General features: G+C 41.4%; 1 protein-coding gene across 4 annotated transcripts in view; it reads left to right on the top strand.

Annotated features, from left to right (window-relative positions):
- The window catches only part of LOC111254119 (putative E3 ubiquitin-protein ligase RNF144A-A), an 81,088-nt gene that overhangs the window by 31,455 nt on the left and 26,352 nt on the right, over positions 1 to 23,281 (top strand). For 2 of the 4 annotated variants that reach the window (XM_086974084.1, XM_086974081.1), the window contains 2 exons: positions 9,124 to 9,261; positions 21,139 to 22,327. In XM_086974084.1, the coding sequence (XP_086830210.1) occupies positions 21,637 to 22,327 (691 nt within the window). In that variant the 5' untranslated portion in view covers positions 9,124 to 9,261; positions 21,139 to 21,636. Of the gene's footprint in view, positions 1 to 9,123; positions 9,262 to 15,341; positions 15,586 to 21,138; positions 22,328 to 23,281 lie in introns of all 4 variants that reach the window. The other 2 variants (XM_086974082.1, XM_022814646.2) reach the window with 2 other exon arrangements.

Below are 23,281 nucleotides of genomic sequence, written 5' to 3'. Positions count from 1 at the left end.
CCCATGGGTGCTGTATTTATATCCACGTCCAGTTAAGCGATAATCGGTATATTATCGGTAAGCGATAATCGGTATATATTAAATATCACTACAGGACTCAGACTTGAGAAGCGGAGTTCGTCATTCTTCTCTAAAAAAAACCCACACACACACACACACACACAGAAAAAGCCACTTTAAGGGGACAGAAGCGTAAAGCAATTTAAACTTTAGGTGCCTATTATATTTTTAATTTGCTACAGCAAGTTGTTTCCCCTTCATCAAGACTTCGCAATTATATAGTTACCAAAGTTGGAAAACGATCCATAAACAATCTTATATATGCCGGCATATCTTTGTATCATTTTCTTTAATGAGTATGCGTGACGTTACGCCCGTACCCTCCCTCATCCACTGTTTGACAAGCCGAATACCGAAGCGTTCACGAAAATAACACCGATAATAAATTCACGATGAAAATAATTTCTCATACTTACATCCAACAGCTACACTGATCAACGCAGAAACGTGAAAAAAACGATTGGGCCGGACTAAATACGTAGAGGAGCCTTGTTAATGATAATTTAAACATTCTTGATGAGGCCGTTGATGCTTCCTGCAGAAGCACCAGCTACGATATTTGAGCCGCGAACTAAAAAAGTATGTTTCGTCCATTTTATTAATCTGAGGAGATACTTCGCGTGCGACCTTCGCACCGAAATCAAATCAGACCGGAGTACACAACTCGACGCGTCGGACAGTATCAAAATCGAAATTCACAGAAGCGCATTCACATGTCTTAGCACTATACCGAATCCTGTGCAGATGGTCGATTTATTCTGTCAAGGAACGTAAACGTGAACAAGTTGTGCCGCGCTTTCGCTGACTCTGCTTTAGAACGGTTTCTGATTTTTTCCACTTCGTCAAGACGACATGGTGTCTATTTAGACTCATTTGACGTCAGGCACCTGCCTTGTGGGATATGGTAGTTCCATTTGGTGAGTTACTACGCTTCGTAATCGATGAGGCTAGTAAGGGATACTCTAAGGAATGCTTCTTTTGGAAAAAGGATTTCTTGGGTACATCGGCGTGTTTCACTTCGGTTTTTCATTTGTTTTTTTTTTTAGACGATTGCCTGAGAGAGCGATTCCGGTTAATCGACAATCACGTTCTTCTATTGGTAGAGAAATTACCTTTGAACCCGATCAACGCTAAGAAAAGGAGAAAGCTTATAAAGGCTCAAGAGACTTCACTTACATTGATACGCAGACCTGGTCGTTCCAATAATACCCAGTAGCAATTCAGATACGTGCTATTTCGGATAAATGACTATGTCCGCCAATTTCAAATTAATAGAACAGTTGCAATAACCTTCTGTCCATAAATTTCGAATATGTATGTAAAAATGCGTACGGTCTTTGGCGAGGTCGTTTGTTGAGCGCGCTCACTCTTTCTGATCTTCAAGTTGTCAGTGTTATGCTTTAGTACGTAGTTAACTCAGTCAATGAAGATTTCAGATTTGCTTTAAAGTTACTTTTTTTTACCATGCATAAGGGACTTTGACTGAGCATTTGTTTTTACATTCGGATAATTCAATAATCTCACCTACAATGCGTGTTAGAATTTTCATTAATGGTGGATCGGAGCTCACACTGCAATTCATTGGAATAACCGTATTTATTTAGGCAAATTTTTTTCTGAAATATACCTTAGTAGTTTTCTTCACACCTCTAGCTGAAACTACCAAGTACCATTAACTGAAACCTTTGTTATCGTTATATTAGTCCCAGTTAGGTTAGGTTTCTACGATAGATACATTCAATGACTACAATAAACTTCATATGATTATTAGATCGTCTCAAATCGATCACATAAGCACATAATTATAGGTTAGCGAATGTCACCACCGCGTGTGACTAATGAACACACTCAAGCCTCATCAGTTTGGCCATCGTCAGTACCGAAATGAATTTTCTTCCGTCGGCGTCGCTTCACCGTGAATATCCTTTGTCCTTTCGTAGGAGAAAGCAGGAAAGAGCAAAGCAAGTATGATTTATCTGGGTTACAAAGCCATAGAGATACGCTTCACACTGAGAGTGAGATAAACCTACAATACGACGGGAACCGGACCAGTCTTTTCGACAGTTGAAGCCTATTCATCCGGTTGTTGATTCAGCGGTATGCGATCAATACCGCCGAGGCTGCCGCAAGGTAGTCTATCGACGTTCCTTCACTCCCGTCGGCTCCGTTTGAGTTCTTTTCTGGCTTTCGTGGGCCGTTCTTTGTACCAACCCTGCACCAGGTACGTACTTAGGACACTGAGCACGCTCAGGGCACAGAAGGCTTGCAGAAGAGATACTACACGAAAGAAAGCGGTATAGGCTACAACAGAACGCAGTTCACTGACTGGCACCCGCAGTTATAGTTCTGAAGGTTCCATTGTCCTCTGTATGGTGGCACTGAACCATGAATGAACACTGCGGAAACGGGCATATATAGGCCATAGGCTTGGTCGAAGCAATAGCACCTTCCACCTCGTGCGCCGCATCGACAATAAAACGGTCTGTATTGGATGGCCTGGGCAGTCGATTCGTAACACCATTTGCTGCTTTCCCGTTTACTCTGTTTGCGTCGGTCTATCCCATCTATTCAAAAAAAAAAAGGTAACGGAAACCAGAATGACTGGACTGAAGTAGGTCTGATGTCAGACCCCCAACTATAGAACTGTCATAGGGTGGAAATCACCTCTTCTCTCTCTTTATCTCACTGAATTGGTAGAGGTGCGGCACAAGTGAATGTCTCGTCGCGGTACGACCTTCTTATAAAAATCTATTGCAGAAGAACAGCAGCTCTGCTCTGAGTGAGAAAATCGTTCGTCAATCTCTGTCACAAGGTCTTATCCTCGACGGTAATGGCGTACTCTAGCGCTCGCAGGAAACGGCAAACGTCGAGCCTCCGCTAAAAGTGAGATTTGTTGTTGCCCCAGAGTATATGCAAGGAACGGTCAGCTGGTTAGGCTTCTATAATCAGCCGAGAACTATAACTTTCCGAAGTCCATTGTAAATCCCTAATGGCGGGCTATACATTATACGCCCTTACAACAGCCCGCTCAAAACTGGTTTGCACTGAGCTACGCAGAAAGCTATGTAGCTCCTCTAGAAGAGCTTGAAGCGAAGGTATTCAGCTTTAGCAAAAAAAATTTTCCAATAGGCAAAACATAGCGGTAAAAATATGATAAAGACCCTAAGCTGTTTGACTGCCGCTTTTATATACGCTCAGATCATGGTGCAATATATACTTATTTGGTCAACACAGTGTCTTTTTGGATTAACCCAAATAAGAAGATTATTTAGTAGGTTCGCCTAGTTTTCGTCTGCTATCACCGGCTGATTTCGTCTGGACACGCCGATTCAACATGGCACTACGCACAGATACTGGCATCGTACTAAAGAAGCTTGGATACCAATTTTTTTCAACACGACGTAAAATGCATTTTCTATAGAGATACATGTGCCTACTTGTTGGTTTTGTAGTGACAACGTTTACTAAATGCAACCGTCGGTCGAATTTTATTTCCGTTGGTTTACTCTGTGTATATATACGCAGAATACCTCCCTTTGAACGCGAAACGCATCTTAGAATGAATTGATTCTGTTTGACACCGTTCATCTATGAGCCTTAGTGGTTTGTACCAATATATATATATATATAATTCACCTTTGTACGTTTAGAACAAGAATTTCGAACCAATAAAATATAAGAGAGGTCTTCCTGGTTCAAATATCCGTAAGCAGAAAATGGTGACGCTTCAAGATCGCTGCTTGTCATTAAAGTGAACTATTATTTATGATTCGTATGATTTGTGTGTGACGTGTACGGTTACTAAAAATAAACCTTCTTGGAGACATACAGGCGGCTTGTTTGCAGAGAACGGCAAAAGATCGGGCGTATTGTATATCGGTCAATGGGCTGAATATTCCCAATCACTCTATTGAGCAGGGAATATTTTTAGCAGCTCCAATGCCTCAAACCAATACCGTTCATTAACATCTTCAATACAGTGGGATGTTCGACTTTTGTCTATAGATGCCCGTCCCGCGTCGATATCGACGTTTATATACAGCAGACGTTCGATTCTATAGCATATCGCGCGCACGTCATTAATATATATCATCGATAACAACCCAATTCCTAAGCAAATTTATACAGTCTTGTCCTATTTCATTTCAAGTTGTCCTAAAAAAGAAGTACAATGACTTTACCCAAAACGTGCTTATGAGAGATGATTACATTACGTACATACGTCAACTGCCCGACTGAGCATTTGTTGATACTTAGGCGCCCAGAGCCCAGTAAATATTAAAATTACCGGACCTCAATTATATATATATATTACTATCAATGATATACGTGCGTGTTACGTGAAACAATTTTCAATAGAGCTAATGATATCTACAGTATAGACGACAAGTCGTTCATAGCAAATCTGTGTGGTGAAAACATTTGTTCTTGTTACAGATATTAAGAAAAAGGTAAATCGAGTATCTAGTAAATGGTACAAAGTATACGACCGAGTTGGCAATCCCTGAACTTGGCTTTAGCCTCAACGATTACCTACTAGTACGTTTTTGAATATCACATAGTGTAAGGGCAATTACGACAAACAAACATGAACGTAAACATCATAGAAATATTCACAATGGCTACGATTGTTTCTACAAACCTGCCCGAAAGTAAAAATTGCATCGTCGAATACTCTGCTATTGAAGAACTGACTTCAACATGCACCTTTAGTCTATAAGAGAGCAAAGTCGGAACAGGACCGATGTCAATATCTAAAACGAAACTCATTCGCGAGAAATATGGCGGCGGAAAAAAATGGCAAGACCAAACAGCGGATGCGATACCGGCAGATTCGATTCAAAACAGACAAAGATAACACATCGTACATTACTCTCTTTAAGAACTTTAACTCTTTTTACTTTTTAACAACTTTGACGAAAATAACTCCTGCGCGCGGTAACAAAACGAGTAAGAATTTGTTTACCCCCAATATTATCACTTTACAAAATGCTACTGCTAGAACCCGCACTAAAATCGAGCGCTAGGATATGAACGCTCGGATCGCTACTTCATTGTAGTAAGCGCTCCGAAACTCCTAATTGCCACTTCACCACTTCGCGTTGCTAAACGTCAGAACGCTAGTAGGCTCAGAAGAGCGAAAGCGACGGCAAGTCTGGAGGCCGAGCACAAATAATAGATTAGCTTTTAGAATTTTCCGTTAGATTTTCTTATAGAAGTTGAGGAGGCTTGAAATGATTTGGCGTCAAATGTTCGGCAGTGGCGTTTTGTACTGAACAACATCGCTGAGACGCGGTAAGGCCAGCACTGATAATTGCTTCAGAAGGGTTAAGGACAAGTTAGCCTAGCAAATCTCAAGGTCTCTCCAGAGGTCTGTCTAATATTACCGCTATGGTAACAGTTGCGGTGCGGGGTTGTAGGCAAAGATAATAGAACAACCTAACCTTGAGCGGTTCAGACTTCGTAGAAGTAACTTGACTGCTATTACACCCTCTTCCCTTTCCTAATTAGACATCTTGTAAACAAGCCTTATTATTATCTTAAATAAATTCATTTTAAATATTAGCCTAAATATGGTCAATTATTAAAAGTATTGGTCACAATGGTAACGAAACAGAGGCAACACAAGCTTTTCGCACCGAATTGATAGGATCCAGCACATATATATATAGGCACTGCCCTCGGGATTAGCCGATGACAACTCCCATTTCGCTGTAATGAGATGCTTTGACAGCCGGAAGCCGCCCCAGCAGTTTCATACATAAGTTCAAGCCCTACTGGCGCCGGCAAGAGGTATCAGCTATGCTGATCCTTATTTATTTTTTTGTTCCGACGAACTACAATCACCCTTATCACCCCTTAAGTTGGTTAGCAACTCGTCAAAAAATGAAGCTGCGAGGAGACGGTGTGAAAGCTTGAGAACGAATTCAGTCAACGGGACATTTTATATTGGCTGGAAGCCAAAGCCTATAGAAATAGGTTGAGCTACTCTTCCAGCTGATGTCGCTCCCACTCGGCATAGGCATTCTATTTATAAGGGTTACAAATGAATAAATGTTCAATAAAGATAAGGACACGAAAGCATGCTACTTTTTAATTTTTGCGAATATTGGACTTGATGGATTCTCATTGTTTGTTTCTCAAGGTCATGCTTATGTTTTTACGCCCAAGCGGGCTTCCTTTATTTAATTATACTATTACCATACAAAACAAATCAATTTCATTTACCACCCATAGCTCCAGAACGAGCCTTCTTTAGTTATGTGAGCTTGGCTTTATATAAATATCGACAAAGGTCTAGCTATAAATACCATAAATGGTTTCATTATTACTCTGTCCGAAGGTGTTTAGCGATTGACAAAGCTCGAACAACATTTAAACTATATATCAGTACGAGACGAAATAGTCGCAGGAAGCCTTCAGTTATCTACTTGTTATCAAAGAACTACGGGTTTAGGGGTAAATAACTTTTAGCTTTAAATATCTTTTTGCTTAATAAATTAGCTTAGTAACCAAGTTTCTGCTTTTCGACAGTGAGAGTACCTGTGAGATTTATCGAAAATTAGTGAAAACACTGGCTAAAGAGGCCTTCAGCGACGCAATGGCCTATTGTTGGCGTGGTCATTTTAAAGGCTAAAGTTGGGAGGTCGAAGACTATCAAGGATGAGATGACGCCCCAACGAGTCAAACTGAGAAACGAGTTGTTGTGATCATGAAAGCTTCTCAATAAAATACATTATGAATAGTACGGTTCCGGTTGACGAAATATCAGATTCTTTAGCAGAAGCACACGTTATGAGGTCACAGCTTAAAATTGACGATAAAGACAAACAGCCCAAATTGGGCTCCTCGTGTCCACAACAGATATAAATATCGATGCCGTACTCTGAAAACAATTTATGCAATTTTTATCAGCAAAAAAACCTATCAAGAGCACACACTGTAGCACTAGAGAAACGTTTGACAAAGAAATGGCGCCGAAGACGAGAGAGACTTCAATGCCAGCGCTAAGTAGACTCAGCCATAAGCTGATGACCATATCGCAATGCATACCAGGGACATTCGTTATGAAGAGATCCAAAAGTAAAATGGTCAATACTGCACGCTATTTTGAATCTTTGAAGTACGGCAATCGACAAGGCACACGGTGCTTTGCCTCATCGTCACTACTCAATGGATTGAGGAATACATAATTTTATGATAACTGCAACCTATATATTCTTTAGATTTATTTCACCTTTAGAACGCATATGATTTTCACTGTTTTCATGGCTTAAAAAGGTAGACATATGGCGTATCATAATGTGGATTTCCTCAAAACATATCGATAAGTAGATAGGGTATAGTAATGCATATCATAAGTGCACCCCTGTAGAGGGACCGTCAGAGGATCATCAGTAAAGTGGGACGCATTTAGCTATACTATAAGGTATCGCCGCGTTATTTTACATATCATTCAAATCTTCGGCCATTTAAACGATTCCGAATAATCTGATATCTACAGTGCTCGATTTTATTAACGTAAACGACACAATTTTTCCTCTTTGTTTCAGGTAAGCATTTCTTAGCTGGCTAGCTGTCCGTGAGGGGGTAGAAATAAACAAGAGAACTCGAAAGTTCAGCCATCCATCACAAACCTTCGACACTGAGACGCCACTTAGTCTAAAGACAAGCTGTGTTACCTTCTATATACGCTTATTTCTGCTAAATGACCTGTACTTCTGCTTGTAAAATATCTTATATTGATAATGTTCTATTCACTTCGGGCTACGCTCGTTCTTAGGCCTGTGGTAATGACGTAACCCACTACCGATCAGATGCTATATATTTCATAAACTTTTGTTTTCGAATCTGCATTTTAATAAAAATCGTCATTTTCATATGGGAATAAATAATACATAGTATTTTATTTTTTTTTTCAAGATTTTCTCGATGCGTATGGCTACAATTGCATATTGTAGATACGCTATGAAAAGACCTGCTGTCACTAACCATCAGCATTACACAAACGTGTTTCGGTATCGGAATACAAAAAAGTAGGCCACAATTCAACTTTCAAATAGACCTATCAAAAAGCTATCTCGCAGAATAGACTATGCTCATTTTTGCTGCTCTTTGTTACTGAATGGGCCATTCTTTTAGCTTATTGTTTTAGCTTATTGTGGACCGATCTTGTTCTAACCGAATTCTGACTCGATCTGTCACACAGTAAACAAAGACTTATTTCCTTCGTGTCTTTGTACGATAAGCGAACTTACCATAGATCATATTTGGAAGCACCGCATAACTAACGATCACCATACCGTTAATCTATGGCTGGCTATGGGAAAAAGCCTGCTGAAATTTCTGTCATACATGAACACTGCAGGCTCGAGACTTCATCTGTCAGGTACTACCTTCCCTGTAGACAGACATGTTGTATCTATTTATTACTAAGTACGTTGTCCCTCGTCCACTAGTACATCTAAATTATGATGTTGCAATGCGGTCTCTCATGCTTGTCTATTTATAGTGCTGTTCCAAGTTATCTGACCACAAAATATGCTAAAACGTAAAAGCCTGATCACTATATTGTTTCAATGGTTCGGTGTAATCAAAAGCTTGGCTCCGCGACACTAGAGGGGCTCGCCCACGGCCAGCGTGACAAGCCTTAAAATAGGCCACCCAAAATGTTAATGTGTACGTGAGATGTTTAGATTATGGGTTGGTAGTATCATATAGTTATGAAAAAAAAAAGACCCTTAAACAAATAAAAGCTTATATTGTCCAGCTCTTTTTTAAATGATTTGAGTTACAAGTATTTATTATAGATACTAACTATAGCCCCATATATTTTATAGGTTTGATTATGTATCTCTGTTTGTCTGCGTGTGTGTGTGCAATAAACTAAGACATTTTCGCTAATTCTGCCCACCAATATCAATGGTACGCATTGACACAATTGTGAAAATCTCTGGGGCTGTGCGATTTGTAAGCCCACAGCTGGGCACAGATTGAACCTCTGGTTTGCCCTCTGCTCCATTCCATATCCTAACTATGGTTGCCTTTTTCTCCATGCCGCAGTCTCTTGCAGAATCAACAGCCAACCGCATCCAACTAACCTTCATTCACAGGACACAAACGTCACCACAAGCACAGCCCTTAGCATTGGAATTAGGCGTTCGCTGTTGCTATTTCTGCATCATCTCTGTACAGGTTTATGTATGTCGTGAATTTCGGTCTGTCGACGTGCGTAGTCTGTTTCTATACAGTTCTAGCAGTGTTATTAACCATGAGGTATAGATGTCCTGCTAATTGTGCTGAGATAGACTTTACACAAGCTGATGTTTCAGGTGGCCCAGACGGCATGCGACGCTATCACCTATAGCCGAGCGATTAGGATCTATTGGAGATAGGAAGGTGGGGTAAAGTTGAGGTTGGTCGGCTACAGCCATCTTTCCTTCGGGGAGATCAGTCTAGGCTGGACTGATTGTCCCCCCACTAGTTTCGGTAACCGTAACACAGATTTGAGGGATTCGAAACGTGAAGCCTAAGGCGAAATCGAGCATCGCGCATGATTTTAGGTCGAGCATTCAGTCGGTAAAGTCTGTGTCTGATAGTGCTAACATCAATAAAACGGTTGACATCTCAATGAAATGTCAACAAAGTTTCCATGTAGTCATGGCTAGTATTAAAAACAAATGGACTTAAAAATACGAGATCGAACCCAGATGTATTAGAGAGAGCCAACATGTTGCTGCTAGTTATTAACCATTGTTTTTGGGGCAGTTTACCGTTGCACAACATGTTTCCGTACTCTCAGCTCTGAGCTAATTAGAAGTACGCTACGAAAGACGTTTGCTTGAAGGCCATTTTGTACCATACCGCCGACGCTTTTTGTAACCGCTATGATATGGCGCACGTCGAAGCCTTCCTTAACATCAATTGAATGGATAGCAACCACTCCTGCCTATACTCTTTTCAAATATATCAATACTTACTACCATGTACCTGTATCTTTTATCATTATATATATATATATATATATGTATATCATTTATCTCCAACCTATTTCGGGGTCCAATTACTGCTGTCGATCTTATAGCTAAGCACGTTCTTTTATGACAAATCAAAAAATAACTTTATCTCCGTCGATTTTACAATGTTTTGGGAACACAGCCTTGAAATTAATTTTAGTCAAATTAACAGTTTACATTTAATAATAATTCGAGTAAATGAAACCCACACTCTTTGGGATGCGATTGTTCACTAAATATCGCAGGAAGTAACAGGACCCATTTGTAAGAGGACATTTGATGGTAATGACCTAAAATGAAGTTTGATCCTGGTGTCGCCATATTTAGATTTCTCTACCCGTGAACTTCCAGTGGCAACAACGTATCTCCAACTTTTGTCTATTCGGCCTACTTCGTAGGACACATTGCTATATAGTTAATACCAGGGACTAGTTCTGTTAATGGCTAGTGCAGGAGATCGCAGCTACCCGTCGAAATCCTGGTTTACCGGAGGATCTGCAGGCAGAAGTGTACGATGATACAAAAAAATGTATTATAAACAGCGTGCCACGTAGACGTTCAGTTCAGTGATTAAACCTGTTTGAACTACGTGAAGGCGTGAAATTTACTGCTTACTACTACGTTCTATAGCCAAACGTAGCGAAAACAGATTATTAACAGTGAACCGATACTCATTGCAAAGACCCTGTAACTCTAATTTTTGCCCTCCGATTTTACCTATTATTGGTTAGTAAAATGTAATAAATTGATTTTCTTCACTGTTTTTAGTAGGAAAGTAGAAACTATATGTAAATAATTATTATACTATTGTTTTTAATTGTGGTTTATTCCGTGTCAAAATAAAGAACGATTGCCGCCTTAAATCTTTTAGCGATCAGGCAACATCTGTGGTCAAATATGTGTGGTGAAATTCAGGCGGAGATTAAGGTCAATGTGTTCGTTATCCAAAGCCGTCTAGTGAAATAGCCGCGGCTCATTTATTACAGGGATGCCAAAATAGGCTCGCTATCCCTTGAGTCCTTAGTGGGGTTTGTCGATATTAATTTGCTATTGAAACACGCCAACCCGTCATAGTTTTAATGGCGATCTAGGGAACGTCAGTTACTATATTCAAATTGGAGAATGTTTATATTGTATGTTCTTATAAGTTCTCCTAGTATGAATTTGTACAATTCCTCCAACACACGTTAAATTCCAAATACTGTTTTTGCACATAGCGGATATTTGTTTCCTGCTCGAGTGGATTGTTCTCTATTTCTTCAAGTAATAGTATTAAATGAAAGAAAAAAGGTCTCAAGCTTTAACAACAACAACAACAAAAACAACGCAGCGTTCGATTTGACAAAGGAAAATAGTGCACCCAGTTCTCAGTGGTCATAAATTCAGTTATTTTCGTTATGCGTTCCAAGGCAGATCCTTTAACAGGTTCGGGCAGAGTAAATACGAAGCACTTGCAAAAAAATTAGAAACAAACAATAACGAAGCGCAAATATAGACGTCCGACAGGCTCTAGTGCAAAAAACAGAATTTGTCAAACGTGATTGCTGCACCCGTGTAATTTCCTGTCGACTGTCTAACTGACCCAAAACAGTAATCCATCTCTAAAAAATATTTTAGCCAAATGATCCTAAGGAGTCAACCATGACGACCGACTGAGATATCCTTTGCTGCCAGAGACTGCCGAATCAAATAGCAGAATACGCAAGATAGATTACACCTACACGTATGGCTTGCAAAAGACACAATAAGTGTAGGGACAGCTCTCAAACTAACCTTTGTTCTTGCTCGTTTATCATAGTATTACACTTAGCATTAGTATCGGTGCTACGGGTCGAAACAGACGTATTAAGTGAATGTTTGAAGAAACAACGATACGTAATTACGACACACGCGCCATTGGTACGCAAAGAACTCGCTTGTGCCGCCACTAGCGCCGGTAGCTCATCTGTCTGAAATGGCGTAGCAGAAGGTGACGTACAACAGTGACGAGTACCTTGCCGGCAAGCATTATAAGAAACTGAACACTAGCTAGAGCGGAGATGTATGCTATAGACCAAAGGACTCTGGTATTCTTCCAAGCATTGCATTTAGTGCTCCATGATAACACATCAGGAATTTCCTTTCAACATCTGACTCAGCCTATATACGACGTCTAAGGCTAAATGATAAATTTCACTGGACTCTAGATGCAACTCCAGACAACGTTCAATGGCGGGGCTCATTTAAATCTGCATCCTTTGCTACAACGGATCGCGACCGCGTCATGCGCACGCACACCGCCTAATCGGGCTTAAATATCTTTTTAGTTGTCTATTTCATTTTGTTATTTCATATAAGCCAGACTCGATAACATGTATGTCCTGACAACGATACGATTGGCTAGGACTTGCTCATCACGATATGAGGACATCGATAAATGAATGTTCCAAGTGTTACGTGTGGTACTACACCGTTATGCATTAGATTAGACGGATGGCGGCCCCAGAACGAAGTATAGTATGTCTTCTCCCAGTTTTGTCCAGATCACGTCAATTGTCGTGAAGTTTCATAGACAAAGACCGCATCACGGAATCATCAGAGGCACTTGGAGAGGGTAGATAGCGATTCGATATTAGCCCCGAAATGACAGGGAGAACAACAAGAAAAAAATCTAAATCATTCCTGCTTGTTAAACGCTCAGCGAGAACAAACAATCTAGTTATTTGTGTATGTGTTGTATTCAGGAAATCAAGTATTTCACTAACGAGCCTATATAGGCCAAATTTTTCCGAAAAAAATGAAGTAGAAAAGAGACGCGAAAGACCAGTTGAAAAATTTATCTCTCTATTTGGCGTAGTGAGGACAACGGTGTGTGTAAGCTGCCATTCAACGGTAGGCTTAAGTAACGGTTATCTAGGCCTATTTTGTTACTGTCCATCATCGCTTAAATCACGATTAATAGTAGACTTAAGAACTGTCGATAAAATATAGTACAAACATGAGATCGTTCAATTTAGCCCTAATTTATATCTGTGCAGTGCTCAATGACGCCACCCTGTCTAAGCAGATATAATGAACAACTAGATCAATGGTCATAGAATTCTTGTGTGGTGTTTTCCGTCAATCTTTGCATCTGCGTTTACGACGTTAGCAGGGCGCGAGATAAAGCTGCAAAGGTCAGTTGTTGACGTCTTCTTATGTGTGTCATCATTACCTGTGACATAATAGATTCGTATTTAACGCTTTGGTTTTCTTTTTGAAACAATAAATCACTAATAGCTTAAGGAGCATTAAGTTGTGGTCGTATGACGAACGGTTCCATGAAATGTTAAATTTAAAAAATATATATATATATATATACATATATATATATATATATATATATATATATATATATATATTCCAAGGGTTCATATGTAGGCGTTGTCAGTGAGCTAGTAGCAATGATGCTAAGTCTTGTAAAAAGGGGCTCATTTTTGTTTTCAACACTAGATGATATCTACATTCTGGCAATGTTCAACAATTTTTACCTGAATACAGAACCTCTGCCAATGCAGATGGTAACCCATACAGAACCATTTAATTAACCGGTGAGCTTTTATAAATGTAGGCATTGTAGCCACAGGTAAACAAATAACACATCGACCGCCTGAAGCCCCATTGCGTGAAATTGTGATGTGCCTTTACATCGAAACACGTATTTATAGTAACTATAGCCCTTATAGATTATTTATATGTTTATAGAATGTTAATCTAAATTCTTGCCTATGATCACGTCTTTATTTTCTTCACAAATACGTAAACGAACAAATCTACCAACAGGAAAGAGACATCGCTATTTTAATTGGACCTCAGATTTCAGCTAATAAAACAGCTTGGCCGCTCGCCACATAGCCATCTTCGTTTCCGTAGATACCTCTTCCTAGAAGTGAGCTGGCTGGAACTGACAAGAACACTTTTCCATGAAACGTTTTCTTTTCGTCGTCTAGCTTTAACACGTCACGCTGTAGTGGTCTATATAATAGACAGCTATGACCAGGCAATATTCTTTGTCTAGGTAAAGCGAAATTGGTTGTCCATCCGCTCTCACTGGCCTGTTGTTCTCTCAGCTTCCAATCCAATCCTATCCCATAGGGACCTTGTGATCTATCAGCGACACCAGGCTCAGTCCTTGATGCTACCTATGTCTACAGAGGTGACCTAGGTGGGATGGCGTTGGGTAGATTAATATCATATTATACAAGCAATATCTATTGACGGCTGAAACTAGCTTCTTGCTCTAAGCACGCAGTATTTGAATAGAATTACTTATATGTCTTAGATACTTTTAAACAATAAACTACGCACGGATTCATTCGTTTGTCCTAAGTCATACACTATCTGAGTAGCTTAACGAACCAAAACTGGACACGAGTATTTTCATTTCGTAATTAGCCGTTTGAAACGCTGGGAGAAGAAAAAAGCTTCTATCTAGTAAATGTCGCCGCTTCCGCTTTGGGGAGCTCGATTTATTGTCCTTTGTGTGCCAACAATTTACCTGGTTTCCCAGACGAATTCCACTTTTTACGAGATCCTTCCCCTAACACCCAGGGTCGTTTCATCGTTGCCGCTGTAGTTGTTTTTCGTCCGAAGCGTCATTGCCGTGATGCCACAAATCGATTAGGCATCCAGGCAACTCTACTCAACTTGCCAGCTTTGTTAGCTGCAAAGGGCTATATACATGACATCTTCAGTATCATAGAGTCCAGTCACAAATGTACGGGCCCCTCCTCCATTTCTAGAGCGGTTAGTGAATGGCACATGTCACAGGCAATCTTGGGTTGTCCTGATTTCCTGTATCCTACTTTTGACCATCACAGTTAAACAGTTTGTCATTGTCTCTTAACATTCCTGTCCATTGGATAAAAGTTAGTGATGTAGATGGGAAGTTCCTGCTTGATGCTAATGCTCAGCTATTTCAGACAGAGGTTTGGTCGGTGTCAATGACAGTGTTTCTCTGATGTCTGCTTATCATCATTGTCGAGGGTTAACTCAATACAGACGATTTTCTGTCATCTATGTCTTGCCGAAGAAGAATAGATAAAAGTGGCTGCATGAAAGCGGAACATCTACACCTAGAATTGATGTCATTTCGAGCGCGGTGCTGCTAGTAGACCAATTTGTTTGTCGCAATTTGTTTAAGCTTCAACAACGCTAACCTGAGAAAATTCTCCGAAGTGTTATACTATTCCCACCCTGGGGTAAAGAAAGCGACTGTTTTTTTTTTTCATTTTTGTCGTTCTTCAGTCAGTAGCGGTTCATGAACGTGTCTGCCAATCAATCGGGCGCTAGCTCGAGATTTCTGAAAGCAATGAGGTAAGGAATCGTCGACGTGTGCTATCATGACCGCAAAGAAACACTACCTGCTAATGGCTATTCTGCTGCCGCTGCTGTTGCCTCATTGGGCAGTAAACAATTCCAGCGTGTAGGGTCACGTTAAGTCCACCGGTGCGGCAGGCGCTCTCCTCGCACAACGTCACCAGCCCAACATGTAAGTCACGGAATGTCACCTATAACAGTGTACAACGCCAAAGAGGATCTAGCTCCGCCAGACCTTGGTTAAGCGCGTTGTTATGACCCTTCTAGTTGTTTTTTTCTGCCCTCGTTTTTGTTAGTCAACGACCATAGTGAATTCGCGCCTAGATAAGCACCAGAAAAGCACCGACGGAGCTTTCCTGCGCTGCAGGCGCGAATGCTGGCCAGCCAGTTGCATAGCTTCAACAAGAAATGGCTATGGTCAGATAATCGGATCGGCGAGATCTTCCTGCCAACCTATGGGGCTAAGAACGCGGAAGTTGAACGTTACGAACACCTGTGTATTACTGCTAATTAAATGATCTTGCATATTACGGGATATCTATAATGCTGTACAGCATGCTGCTTAACATTGCACCGAATTCAATGCAATTCTATGCAGATCAGAGCAGAGCAAAGTGTACGACTATTTGGCAAATATTAAATAAACTGGACACGTTAGACGTTTCAATATGTCTAGCTAAAAGCTGACAAAAACACTCAACGATCGTATAGATGCGTTGCGAGATTAGCTATGATTTAGAATCGAACACAGGAAATCTATGCATTCTGAAAGGAACGGCGGTCTTGCTTTAGTTCGAAGTTATTTTGATGGAGCGTCCAATCAGAGTTCATGACGAATATTTTTTACCGGATAATAGCAATCGATACTGTTCCTACAGAACAAGTTGTGGGTTTTTTATTCCATGACCTGATTGATACCCTAGATAGGGACCTAGCCAATCTTGCCAAGTAGATATACGATGTTCCACAAGTTGCAGGAAATAGAAAGCCAGCCTGTGTGCGTCTTTTCATTGTTAAGTTAGCCTAACTCAGGAGGGTCAGTCTGCACTACACATAAAATCATGTCTGCCAAATGTTTTCCCAGGAACATTTGGGATAACTTTGACTAACGGCGCCGCATAGTTCAGCGTCAACTTCATTAACGAACTTCCCTCTACAAATAGATTGATCCCGATTGCGGATTGTTTTTGGTATTGTTTTATAGATTCTGCCTTTCACACACACGAAAAATATCGAGAAGAGTCAAATCAGCGGATCTGGGCGGCTATTCGATGTCACCGCCGCGCGCAAAGATCAGCCGGCCTCAGAACACGGTTCAAGCGGATTGATTGTCTCCCGCGCTGTATGGCAGGATTCCCATTTTTTTGCAAAAAAAAATGTTGCTTGCGTATGATATTCTCATTTCATAACGCTTGCAACACGTTTTGGTAGAGCTGGCCATTGATTACTGCTAAATATTTCGAGTTTAACGTCGGGTACCGCCGTTAGGCATCGTATCAGACAATTGACTCTCAGCACGGAACAAAGCGTGTCTACGCTTGGATTCGAACCCAGACCATTACGTGACTCTCAAGCTCAGAAGGAAAACAGATGACATTAACCTTTGCCGCCGTTCCATCGGCATTTTCATAAAGAAAAGGGGCCCAGCAACACCTTTACTCCACAGGCCGTACCACCGGGTAACTCTTTCTGAGCGAGATAAGTGCTCGACACTGATCTCCGGGTTCCCCAAATACCCACCTAGGCTTTTGGTTTAAATTCAATTAAGGTTATTTGAGAAATATAGATATTTCTACTTCCGAAACCGGCGTTATTGTGCAACTGGATTCTAACCAGGTCGACTAACCGTAACCGTGACATAGTTGCATTTAGCTTTTTTTTTTTAATAGATTCCTAGGAGATATTAAGAAGTGAGCGGTCTCTTGATAAATATGTGTCCCTATAGGTGTACATGAGAGTAACTGCTCTGGTTTGAAATCGATATTCGAACACGAAAGCTAGCCTCATTAACGTGACATAATGCTTCATTACATTGAGCCGGCGTAAAACATGCGAAGGCGATTACGTCTGAAGCCGTATGTAGTCCAAGCCTCGTGAGTCATATTTTGCAGGATGTGTTCAATATATGTAAGACTCACTTTGTAATGTTTTTTAACAGACGAAGATCAGGAATTTTCTTTTTATTCACAAACTTTGCAACTATTGGATAAAACGCGAGGCCTTAATAAGAAGGACAGTGCCTTTATAATTTGGTAAAAACAAGCCTACAGCTAAAATGTCGTTCAATGATATCGTTTTCTTTTTCCCTAGATAACAGCATATTTCTCGCGCTAGCAATTAACTTACACGTCGCTCGAACGTTGCGAACTTACTTTTCCGCACTCTTTAACGTGTATTTATCTTTGTTTGTTCCGTCATCGTTTGCTTCAGTCGTTTGCCTCTCCATTAATTAAAAAGTGTTTCCCTATCGTACTACGACAGAACTGCGTCTTTTTTAGATCGAGCGATGTATAATATAATAAAATTAGACCCAGCATCAAATCGTTTCCTTCGTCCTATCGAAGACGACCAATACGAAATTCACTTTTAATACTACACGCGCAAAGAGGCCGATGTAACTGTGGTCGCTTCATTTACGCCGATCCATGTTATCATAACCATTCTTATTTCGTCACTAGACAGGTCCAATACGCAGCTGCTAGTTGATGTTATAATTACGAAAGCATCTACGTATCCATATACGCGACATATCGACATACAGTCATCAACTGGAAACTATTATATGTCCATCTCCTGCATATATTGTACACGCTGTTACGCCGTGACGGTTATTTTTGACAAGAGCACTTCGACCAGGCCTACACCCAGGCCACTGGTAGACTCGAGTCGATACCACCATCAGCATATGTACTACCATTTACCTAGGTCAAACAGGAACAGCGGCCACTACCTCTATGATGACGATGATTCCTGTGAAATAATAGACGCGGACTGTCTGACCGTTTACCCGTCCGCAGTCGCGTTCAGCTTCCTCGTCCGGTAATGCTGTCAAATGGCGGCTACTGCCATGGCTGTTGTTGATGCTGTTGTTTTTGTTGTTGATCATATCCCGGCCAGTGGCGGTCGAGAAGAAAGGGAAGGCGCAGATGTCGCCGTGGCTTGGTCGCGTACTGCGACTGCCGTGCGTTTTGCTGGCGCCGTCGTTGATGGCGCGCTTTTGACCTATATCGACGCTGCGCTGAATCAAACGACGCTGCTGGTGCCACTAACCAGTTGTATCGTAGTAGTAGAAGTGGTAGCTGACCACAGTCACGATTATGAAAGAGTGTGTGTTTCTAAGAGCGGGTCTACCGGCATGCCGATGTTGTTGGGTCCGATCGCGTTGCGGTCGCCGGTATTCTGGTGTACGTCGACTGCTGAGAACTAAAACGCTGAAAGTTAGGCAGACAGATAAGAAATTTCGAGATTTGACTGGAAACCATGTGTTTATAGTAGCCATTGTTATGATTACTTGTATACGGGAAGGAGTAGACCCTGAGATTCATCATAGAACTGGCTCAGATCGCTGAATACAGATATACAGATATACTGAACAGATATACCTACAGATATACTGAATATTGTATTGGGCGATTAGAGCATTCTTTTTGACTCGACAATGTTTTAGGACAGGCCTCGAGATGTGTGTCCTGCCAATGTTGTTAGATCGTTGGTTAGCCATCATCATGCCTTCGGACGAGTTTGTTGTCGATTTAAGTTTCGGTCTTGACCTCTATGGCTGACAAAGATGATGTGGGATGGTATAGGCGGACTCCTTGACAAAAATGCAGTCGACCATGGCTCAGTCATCCGCCATAGATTTATCGTGCCTAGATAGAAGCAGTCCGAAATAGCTGTCGTCAGACGGAACCAGAATGAGAAAAAAAAGTTGTTCTTCAACTAAGCGGTTTCATCGAATCACACGAATTTACTATTAAGTAAATAGAAAAATCAAGCAAAGTCTACTTGATGAAACTTTGTATCATGAAACGCTTTCTAGTTGACAACATGATACGATGATATTTTGGATGTTATATAGAGCATTTATCTACTGTTATCGAATGAACATTGCTCACCCTTTCTAATGCGTAAGGGTAAATCGGAGTGGGCGTATTATCGAACGGTTTTAGGCTGCTGTCTTTCAAGAGATGAGGGCCTGCGGCGCACCTCTAGTAGAGCTGTTTTCATATCTGCACTGGCAAATGGAGTTCTATAGTTAGTTAGCGGTTAATCGTAATGGGCCAGCGGATAATCCGATTAGATTAGTTGGATGCGAGGTAACTGAATGGAGGTGCGAAAGAATTCCCTTTGAACCAATCCCATGAGTCCTTCTTTGGTGGGTGCGGAGCCCCACCGAAAAGAAGAAAGTATATGTATATATACTTCCTGAAAACCTCACTGGGCAAATAAAGACAAATTTTAAGGATTTGAAATAAGCGTAAGTTTCGCCATACCGCTTGTTGACTAGTCATAGTAGAATTATTAACTGTACCTGCCAAGATACTCTGCTGTCTTGTTTCCATCGTTCGTTTTTGCATTGACAGTATTGCACATATTTCGAAGAATCCCTGGAAAAAATAGTAGCTTTACTTCGCATCATAATATCGAAAATATTGTTTATTATTCTGTGAAAGCAGTACGTAGTCGCATTTCGGAAGGTGCACCTGTTTGAAATTTTTCCAGCTTAATATGACGTTCGGGAATTCAAAGCAGTTGAAGTCTGTCCGGGCAATCAGAATAATATGTCGTTATATCTGATCTATCGGGACGAGCTGTAGAGCAACTGACCGAATGCTACGTTTCCCTTCCCTCTCTCAAAGCGGTTTAAATAATTCTGCTTTCATTGACGAAGCCATAAAAGATATCATATCTATTTGTGATTTGTTTTGTCTTTAATTAGCTCTATACAGAGCGCTAGTGGGTGTCTGGATCCTTAAAGTCAAATAGGCGCCCCGTCATTTTATCAAGCGAACACTCAGGTGGACTATGCTACTAGAGATATAGTGGGCACTGTTCGATATTGTACCATCTGATATTTATCTTATTTACCGACATACCGCTGACACGCTTAGAGATTCGAAGTTACGGCCTGCAATAGTATAGTGGACAGGCCTCGAGCTTCTAATTGTTCGATCGCTGATTTGCTTGTTCGTAAGTCGTGCGTGCGCGGCCTACCCTGGACTTCGTTCCCCTTAACTGTACATATTAAGTCAAGGATATGACTCTTCCAGTTAAATCGAGCCTAACGCTTTCGTCGCCATTCAGTCCAGAATAACTCTGTCTGGCTAAAGTCTCAGATGATCTGGTGGAAGCTCAGAGGTAAAGTAAACCGGTTTACCAGCCAATAAGTGCCATAGTCTCAACGGTTGTGATTGTAGCTTCTGGTAACGCTGATCAGTCCGTCACTGTGTCAATGAGGAGAGGGCGCAGAGCCCTTACCGCCTAACCTCCCTTTCAGTTAACGGTGCTTACGACGCGTCATCGTCACCCGTCGCTCGTGTAGTCACTCGATCGCTAGAACAGAATCACTAGATCACTTCGTATGCATGCACAGCTGAGAACTGCCATCTCTCTTGTTTCCGCCGTTGCGAAAAAGTACACTAATAGATTGATCAATCGTCATTACCATATTCGTAATTTGTGAATTGTGTTTGCGTGCTTGCTATCGCGCTTTGTCGTGTTACAGGTGAGAATCGTCGTCAATGAAGGCTCAGAAGGAAAAAAGGACGAACTTCGAAAAACCCAAACAAGTGGACTACGAATGGCGGGTAAAAATTAAACGAGGTTAAAATTTATTCCCAGTATCTACAAGGCATTTACTCTACAACTACCTCCGCCACAACGACAGAATCCATTTCGGAAGGATCAACGCCGTCCGTACAACAGTGTGACACGTCTAGGATATTGTGAGGTGGTGGTGTTTATAGCAAATATCAGTACATAGTAAATTATCGTTTCCAGTGCTAACTACGAGACTGCAAAAAAATAGTGTACTTAATGATTGATAGAATGCCGCTATTATCTGTGCATACTCGTCAATTTACGTAACATTCCATATAAGGCGGCACAAAGAAACGGGATCAATGTGCGTCTGACATTAATGAGCCCGAGTCATTAGCGTTCACGGCCTATGCAGTGAACATCTACGCCGTTACGTTGTTTCGGCGTCGTACGGTCACTTGCGATGTCGCAGAGCGGGCCCGTGGCCCATCAGTGGGCTGATGAAGATACGAAATCGGGCTGGAATTGTCTGCCTTTCAGCTGGCTTTTCCAAAGTCCCTCAGGGAAGCAGAAGTTAGCCCGAGTCCTACCGAAAAGTCAGACCTTCGTTTCGGTAGCCCGCAAGGAGGTGCGACTGCACGAACCCGTTGCGCGATCACTGTCGGCAAACGACGTGCCTACCTCGGACGCGGCTGTCGCCAATCTATGCCAGCTGTGCTTGTGTGTCGTCAGCTTGAAACGCTGTATGAGACTTGAACCGTGCGCCCACTCGTTTTGTGTCGAATGCCTTGAGCAGCACGCTGTCGTGTGCGTACAAAATGGCCGGGCATCGGTACCATGTCCGCATACCAACTGTGACATGGACCTGAGAGAGCCACAGGCCCGTCTCTTACTAAAAAATCAGCCGAGGCTTCTCGAACGCTGGCAAACACTTCTTCTTAATGAACAGATCACGCGTGACCCCCTACGAATGTTCTGTCCAGGTCCGTCTTGTGAAAACGTCTGCGATCTGCCCAAACCCACCGTAGACCCGTATGGTCTACAATGTTCAAAGTGTCGATACACGTTCTGTGTCGTGTGTCAGGATGCGTGGCACCCGCTAAAGGATTGTGATCAGGCTACAATCCTGCATAACCTCCTACAGGATATACAAGGTAGGTACGGAAAAATATGAAAAGGTAAAAAGATGGGATAAAAGATATATATAGGATTTTTGATGCAATCTAAACATACCTAAGGTGATTAAGGTTGATAAGATGAATAGGTAGCTCGTAAATGTCTACTCAAAAAAATGCTGCCTGGTACACGACGTAATGTTAACGAATGATAATATAATCCTCGTGGTTTGTATTTACCGACTCTGAGAAATATGCGGTGTTAGCATCCAGAACGGCGTTGGGTTGTTCCTGATACCCCTGATCATCAAATATTAGTGCCTGCTTTTAGCAATACGTCATAGAAGCTAGTATCCGTCCAAATTAAACTCTTAACACCATTGCTTTCTAGTTGTTAGATAACTGATAACGGCTATGTTAAAGATGTTGTCATTCCTATCTACCGCGTGCGATGACGCCGACGCCCATCGTTTTGTCAACTGGTAAGATGCCGCCACACGATTCCTCCAACGCTGGATGAAATTGGTTCGCTCGTTGTGCTATATAATTATGCTGCCACCTCATGCATTGTCAATGTATCGCTTTTTTAGCTCACAGACATTGCTGTTGTCTTGTAACAATCGGATCTGTGTATCACGGTCGGCAACCCATCGAACAGATTTGGGGGTGCAATGAATGTCGTCCGAAAATGTCATAGCCAGACTTGAAGATTCTGTCTTCAAGATGCGGATTCTCCAGCACCGAATCATTGTGACTAGGTAACAGACGGAGGTGGCTTTGACATAATTTATTGTAGTTTCCATTAATTCTTATCAGACTGTTATACCGTTTGATAATTGGCACATTTTATCAGAACTTCATATTTGTTTTAGACACGTCGCGCTCACTCACATTCTCCATAATGTATCTGTTTAAAATCAGCCAAATATTTTCGGATGTAGATCTTTCATAAGGTACGAAAAAAAAATTAATGACAACCCGTTAGAGAGGCTA

Source organism: Varroa destructor, unplaced genomic scaffold (genome assembly GCF_002443255.2).
Source record: "Varroa destructor unplaced genomic scaffold, Vdes_3.0 BEIS01000007.1, whole genome shotgun sequence".
Taxonomy (NCBI): domain Eukaryota; kingdom Metazoa; phylum Arthropoda; class Arachnida; order Mesostigmata; family Varroidae; genus Varroa; species Varroa destructor.
This window is presented reverse-complemented; position numbering and strand designations above follow the sequence as displayed.